Here is a 7825-nt window from a genome sequence, read left to right as displayed (position 1 = left end):
TGATGACTGTAACGATGAGATATCTTGATTTTAAAGTATGAAGTATTGTTACAACTCGTTTCTCAAGTATAATGGATTCTATATGGTGTATCCTTATTTAATATGTAGTTAAAGGAACAACAATAATATCAATATATTACATACATTAGAAGAAGTGAAAATAGTAATTCCCAAATTAAAGAAAAATATAACAAAAGCCACATAATAACAATAATATTAATAATAATTGTGCTTCCCTTCCTGTTTAAATTCATTGATTTGTGAAAACTCACTTTGTTGATTATTGTTACACTTAACTAAAATGACCCACTGCATGCTTTTCTCATTGCTGTCATGATCATAGAAAGTATATGTAGAATAATAATTTATTTTTGCCACAAACCTCAATTACATCTCCAGCCAATCATATTGTAAACTCCCCGGATAGATGAATGAAAAAGCCAGTGTAGCATGAAGTGGTTAATTAAACAGCTCCCAGATCATAACAGGATATTAATCTGCCTTGCTAATGAATGCATTCATCTTGAATGCGACGCAAATAGCCAAGACTAATGGATCTACGGCTCATGAAAATGCCACCCGCAGGTATGTTGAACGGAACGCAGTCAGTGTTCTGTCAGCGAGCGATTTACTTCCTTCTTCTCCTCTTTGAGCTGCTCTTTATTCAGATATACTGTAGATGTGTCATTAGTTACAGTGTGGCTCTTTTACCAGCCGGAAATGCATCAAACAAGAACACATTTGCTTGATTTTCTGTGAAAAATCACTAATGTTCCTGTCAATAAACATTAGATTTTTTTTGTTGCTACATTATCTTTAATTGGCTCCGCTGTAATACATCAAAGGAAGTTCTGACTACAGTATAAATATGCTTTTCAAGATATTCCCATGAAAGGGAAACACTGTCTGCAGTGCACAATGCAACGTTCTAAACATCTGGTCGGCTCCTCAACACGCTCTCAGTGTTTTTCCTCTTCTCCTCTTTCAGATTTGGAATGACTACAAGCTGCGATGGATGCCGGCGGAGTTTGATGGGATCGAGTTCATTAGAGTTCCGTCAAACAAGATCTGGAGACCCGACATCGTGCTCTACAACAAGTGAGACTCGTCATCGTTATCGTCAGCTTTGTCGTTTAGCTTCGACCGCAAATAATTATCCCCCCCCCAAACTCTGCAGTTCCCCTCGGCTCTACGGAGCGTTTTAGCTTCTTTCGGCTCGTTGTTTTGGTTTTGACGGCCCACGACCTCACTGCTTTGGTCTTTGCTCTCATCAACCCTTTTTTCTCCAGCAGCAGCAGCAGCAGCAGACTAGCTGATGAACATAGTGGAGCATTTAGCAGCTAAAGAGCCAGATGTTTCCCTCAGGCTTTGGTAGAGACCAAAAACTGAGCTAAAATGGAAGTTAATGGGACTTACACACATGCAGTGTACTGTAGTTACACCATTCTATTGTCCAAGGTCTTTCAAAATCATTTTGTCTTTCTACTTACAATCGTGACTCGTAATGTTAATCAAAGGCAATTTTGTATTTTACAATAATCCATAATGCAGTTTCATTGTACTCTGTCTTTCTATCCTATAATAGCTTTCTTACCTCCATAACCTCACCTTTTATCTTCTCCCCTCTTTGTGTTTCTCGCTTTCATTTTCTCCTCACCTTTCCTCCCCATCGTTCGACGTCTCTGCCTCCCTCTAACCTTTGTGTCCTAATCAAAACCCACATATGCTTGTATCATACCTCCTCACATCCTCTCCGCCATGGGACTACTTCTGCTTTATCTCACACACACACACGCACACACACACAACACACACACACACACACACACACACACACACACACGCACGCATCATACACGCATCATACACAGCGCTGTAGGTGATTTCCTGGTGGAAGATAAGACCAAGGCTCTACTGAAGTTCGACGGTACCATCACCTGGGTTCCTCCAGCTATTTTCAAATCCTCCTGCCCCATGGACATCACCTACTTCCCCTTTGACTATCAGAACTGCTCCATGAAGTTCGGCTCCTGGACTTATGATAAAGCCAAGATTGACCTGGTACTTATTGGGTCTAAGGTCAGTGTTTGTGACCGCGTCCAAGTCTGGCGTAACTATCAACTACTTATCAATTTCATTGTTCTTTTTCTTTCTTTCGTGTCTTGTCCTACCTACAAGAAAAGCTCTGCTTACACTCATCCACATAGATGCTGCATGTGTTTAACTGTAGAGATCATTGTTTCTGTTTTACATTAATGGGGTACTCCACCGATTTTACACAACCAGGTCAATTACCTTACAGCTATATGATGTCTTCTGTAGCTGTGGACGGAGCTCTCTATAGTCTTGACGTAATAACCCTGATGGTGTCATGGTGGTGTAGTGGGTATTCAGCAACCTCTTCACCCTAACTCGGAAAAAAAAAGCGGCTTACCGCTAAAATGAGAATACTGGTCTGTCTTCAAAGTCAGCCCGCCTTAAGTGAGCATGGGTCAAAGTTGGTGCTAAGTTAACCCCGTTCACTTTAATCAGCACAGAGACGTCTTGAGGAGTCGTAGCATTTATAGGTCAACGGTCTGAACCGTACACACTCGACGCGGCTATAACGCTACTGTTAACGAGACACTAGGGTCTCCGTTAGTCTGGTTAGAAACATGATGTTATGTTATGTTAACCACGATGTCATGCTTCTTATCACTAATCCAATACAAGTTGGACTTAGTGCCGTGACTCCGTCGGTGCTGATGTACGTTTTCAGTTTTCCAGATTGTGTCGTAATGAAAAATGCCGATTCAGTCGGTTTGCATAAAATCAAACCGATGTAAGCTTGTACTCCAGACTGACAGAACCAGAAATCAGCCTAACTCTAATTTAGGCTGCATGGAGGGTTTAATGAAGGATCTTCAAGTTGTATTATGTACAATGTATTATGTATATATAACTACTTTTTGAAAGTGCAATGAATCGCTGGAGTTCCCCTTCTAACATCTTTTATGATTGTGTGTTTTGAATATAAATCCAGCAAGAAGAGTAATGAGAATAAAATTTACACAACTGTTCTGTAGTTTAACTATATAGATTTTTTTTTGGTGGATAATCAGTGGCTTCACTTGCGATTATTGTACTATTTTCTGAGCTGTTAAGAGCCGTTAACATCACAAAACCTCCTTATTTACTGTAAACTACAGTGATCAGCGTCTTCTTGCAGCGACACACAGTATTTTGGGTGCATGTGGACATGAAGCTCAGGTGAAAATCTCTTTGAATTTATTTTGCACATTTTAACAAATCCATATTCATCATCAGGAAAAAAAAAAACCCCTGTAAAAACCCAAATCCATGAGCGTCATATGTATTGTACCTTTAAGAATGGTTAAGCAGACCCTGAATGTTGTTCCGGTGTTAAGGTGGTATTTTAAGATCTTTATCCATATCACAGGTAAATCTCAAAGACTTCTGGGAGAGCGGAGAGTGGGAAATCATTGACGCTCCGGGCTACAAGCATGACATCAAGTACAACTGCTGTGAGGAGATCTACCCAGACATCACCTACTCCTTCTACATTCGGCGGCTGCCCCTCTTTTACACCATTAACCTCATCATCCCCTGCCTCCTCATCTCTTTCCTCACAGTGCTGGTTTTCTATCTCCCGTCCGACTGTGGAGAGAAGGTCACGCTCTGTATCTCCGTCCTGCTCTCCCTCACTGTGTTCCTGCTCGTTATCACCGAGACCATCCCCTCCACGTCGCTGGTCATCCCGCTCATTGGAGAGTACCTGCTCTTTACAATGATCTTCGTCACACTCAGCATCGTCATCACCGTGTTCGTGCTGAACGTGCACTACCGCACGCCGATGACCCACACTATGCCGGATTGGGTGCGCTCCGTGTTTCTCCGAGTGCTGCCGAAGATTATGCTGATGCGGAGACCGATTGATGACGACAGCAAGCCTGGGGGGTTGGATATCAGTGGGGAGGCAGGAGGAGCTGGAGGGGGAGGAGGAGGCGGAGGAGGGAAAGGAGGGAAGAAACGGAAGAATAGCTTGATGCAGGTAAGGCACGCCCATCCCAAAACACCTAGTCCACTTGAGCTCTTAGGCTCTGACCCAAGCGTCATGTCTGGGCCTGTTCTAGAAACCACAGAACGTTTAGGTTGTTAATTCTTCTTCTAACAACTCGATAGCTTGCTTGTCAGACCACACAACGGTCTTCCATCTTCGAGTGCTCTTCTAAAACTCTTTGGGATCTTGTTACTTACTTCCTGGAAGACGTAAACCATTGTTAAAGAGTTCTCTCACACACAGTGTTATTACTGAATCATACTGTAGATACACCACCATAACTTTCACACAAAGTGAAACTTAATCCAAACTCTGTTTGTGACCCCCCCCCCCCAGCAGGTCGGAGGAGGCTCTCTCAACTGTCTGGAGTTCGGGGACAACAAGTTCTCTTCCGTGGATGGCTGCACCGGTAAGAAATGCCCTTGCCCCTGCCAGCACGGGAAGGAGACCCCGGAAACACCGGACATGGGGAAGATAACGCGTCAGCTGAGTCATCAGAGCATCAACACCGTGGTGGCCTTTTCCGTGCTGTCACCCGAGATCAAACAGGCAATCGAGAGCGTCAAGTACATCGCTGAGAACATGAGGAGTCGCAACAAGGCCAAAGAAGTGAGTTGTTCGTATTGTCATTGGATTTGAATACTCAGAATGTCAATGTCCTTAATTGCATTAATGTGCATTATACATAAATCTGCTGGGTAAACTATCAGATATAATTCAAACAAAGCCACAGGTTAGCCATTTTTGGAGACAAAAAAAAAAGATACAAACGGTGAAATAATAAAGTAAATGTTGTAAACATATTGTCTGTATTCATTTGGACCCGCTGCACTCGCCGGTTTCCTGTGCAATGATGAATTATTGCACAGGAAAACGTGGTTCAGATAATCCGGTTAAACTTGTTTACAACCTGTCGCGTCTGCTCATGCATCTTGCCCCGTCAGACTTTAATGTAATAATACATCCAAACCACGAAAATACGAGCCAAGTTGTAATTAATCACAATCACGAGAGGCGTCACGCAAAACAGCCTTCACTCTGTGGTCGCATGAAGACAAAGCCCTAGTTATTGTATCGTAAGAACAATAATCATTATGCACTCTTACTTTAAATGCAACGTGACTATTTTGAGCTTTACTATTTTAGGAAATACTGTACCTTTTGGATCAAGTCGCGTAAGACATACAATATTCCCATGTTTCTAAATATTATATAAACCTACAGCCGCTCATAGAAAGCAGAAACACATCAAGTGTGTCAATGCATAATGTATTTATGCAAAACCGCTGTAAACAGCGCTGGCCCGGGAGAGTTTTACTGTGATTCCGAGCAGCATTGTTGCAGATCCTAAATTCATAAGTTAACAATAGTGTAAATTAGAACCAAATAATTTTAGACGCGAGTCGGAAAGCTCTCCCTCCTCTTTCTTCTTTCTCCGTTATAAACACAGTGGGTGAAAATCTCCCAATGGGCAGAAACAGCCTTTGATATGCAAATACCTCAATCAGCTTTGTCAAAACGCCTGTCGCTTCTTTTGGGTTTGAATGCGATGATCATAGAAAATGTCCTCCAGTGTAAATTATGTATCCGGCTTGCAAGAAATGTTTAACTCTATTTCCTTCTTTCCATCCATGTGTGTAATGTCTCTCACCTGTAAACCACCTGTTTCCCTTTCACTGCATACCTATCCTCACCTGCTTTCAATAAATCCTCAATTTCCATCCTTCATGATGTCACCGCTGACGCTCTCACACCTGTTGTTCCCCCCCCCCCCCCCCCCTCCCTTTGCTCACAGGTGGAGGATGACTGGAAGTATGTTGCTATGGTCATCGATCGGATCTTCCTTTGGGTGTTTGTGACAGTGTGTGTCCTGGGAACCGTGGGCCTCTTCTTCCAGCCTCTTATTGGTTTCTTCTCATAACTGCCGAACCGATTAGGGGTTCACCGTCACCCTAGACCGATCCTGAACAAGTTCCTAACGCGTCTCAGTTCTCAGACGACCAATCAGAAGACAGTATTTTGAGTCCTAAAGGACTATTTGGTGTGCAAGTTTTGCTTCTTGCCTTTTGCATAGAGCAGTAAAAAAAAAAAAAAGGGTTTGAAGTTTTCATCGGTAGATAAACTGCGTAAGAGATGCAAAGGTTAGAATGCCTTACTTTTTTTACCCTTTAAGAATGCTTATTTTTACCTAAAACTGCACTCTGCCTTTCTGATAACTTTGACAAAAACAAGGTTATAATCTAGTATCTCAACCGATCATTTTTGATCATTTAAAGAACTTTAAGAAACTTTATTTAAATTACTAATAACTTACAGTTTACAGGAATTGAATTATGTTTTGTTAGGTGTGTCAGTGTGTGTGTGTGTGTGTGACAACATGTTATTAGAGCCCTAGAGATTGCTGAACAGCGTGCAGATAATGCAACCTGGCCAGCAATACAAAGGAGCGACTGAGGTGTGTGTTTGTTGAGCTAACTTTACATCCTGTCTGAACTGAAATCATTTCCATGGCATTATGTAAAGGTCTTCAACTTAATTTTGACTATATGTTTAGTTACTGCGTTTTTAGCCTCTTAGTCTTAATTCCTGCATGGTTCTAAAGAGGTTTATTAGAGTTTGGGTGGGATCAAAACTTTGCACATCCGGTACTCTTTCAGGACTGGGGCCAGATAATTCAAATCCCAAACAGATGTTAGCAAACTGGGAACCCTCCACCTCCAGTAGAAGTGACACAAAACTCTCTACCGCACAAAGCTCAACACTGCGAGCAAGCAGCTCTCCCCCCATTGAGCTGACTGATGATCGTCTCACCCGCTCCCCAGTCGGAATCATCAAGCTGCTCACTGTCAGAGCCAATCGCGCTCGTTTGCTTTTTGTGTCATTTACAATTAGAGTTCATATTTCTGACGCACTTGGCAGCGCTTTTAACAAACAAAAAAAAGGGACGGGCTGTTCTTCTTCTTCTTTTTTTGTAATTAGAAACCATGTGTTTATAAATGTTCTCTCTGATTAATGTTCCACAAGGTAATTGGTTTGCCTGGTAAATATTGGATTAAATGGTACTTGATTAGTTGCTCCTGAAATAGCATTTCTATTAATTCATGAGAGGATTCTATCATCCAATTCCAAGCCTATTAATTTTCTTTTCACTTTTGATTAAGTTTACGATTAAGAGCAAACATGCAACGCACAAAGACATGCATGACAGAATTTTTGATTGCTTTGATCACAAATGTATTGTTGTTGGATTACATTATTTTTTTTTGCATTTATTATTTATCCCCACACTTTTTGTTTTTATGATGAGGAAATGCACAACTCATGCTGAAGGGAGCAAACATGTTTGTACAAATGATCTTTGCCTTTCTTTTGTCTTTGAACTTAAATAAATGCAATATTTGTTCAAATAAAATGCATAACATTTGGTAGAGGTTTTAAATATGCCACAAAAATCAATAACTACCTTGTGAAGCATTTTACACACACATACTATCACAATGACACAAGAGGATTGCTGTGATATTTTTGTTTCCATTATGCACAAAAACAGCCACCAGAGGTATAATTAAGCCTCCAGTTGCAAAGTCTAATTACAATCTAAATTGCATCATTATGCATGACAGTGCCACATAATCACATTTATCTATCAGAGGGTCCTCATACCGAAAGTTACTGATTACATGTTTCCATGGCCTAAGCCTTGCAGGGCTCCACATTCCCCGGGTCATCGAGGAGCACAAGAACAGGTAGGTGTGTCCTGTCCAC

The 7825-nt window shown here is 41.5% G+C and overlaps 1 protein-coding gene across 2 annotated transcripts in view; it reads left to right on the top strand.

Moving 5' to 3' along the window:
* Positions 1-7415, top strand: part of LOC137886534 (neuronal acetylcholine receptor subunit alpha-3-like) — an 18577-nt gene extending 11162 nt beyond the window's left edge. Inside the window, exons 4-8 of one of the 2 annotated variants that reach the window (XM_068729025.1) lie at positions 989-1098; positions 1872-2079; positions 3440-4051; positions 4400-4669; positions 5856-7415. In XM_068729025.1, the coding sequence (XP_068585126.1) occupies positions 989-1098; positions 1872-2079; positions 3440-4051; positions 4400-4669; positions 5856-5981 (1326 nt within the window). In that variant the 3' untranslated portion in view covers positions 5982-7415. Of the gene's footprint in view, positions 1-988; positions 1099-1871; positions 2080-3439; positions 4052-4396; positions 4670-5855 lie in introns of both variants that reach the window. The other variant, XM_068729024.1, reaches the window with a different exon arrangement.
* The last annotated feature ends 410 nt before the right edge of the window (positions 7416-7825 follow it).

This window comes from Cebidichthys violaceus, unplaced genomic scaffold (assembly GCF_023349555.1).
Source record: "Cebidichthys violaceus isolate CVI_PGR_0920_01 unplaced genomic scaffold, fCebVio1.0.p SCAF_44, whole genome shotgun sequence".
Lineage (NCBI taxonomy): Eukaryota > Metazoa > Chordata > Actinopteri > Perciformes > Stichaeidae > Cebidichthys > Cebidichthys violaceus.
Note: the sequence above shows the minus strand (reverse complement) of the source record. Positions and strands in the feature narration are given on the sequence as shown.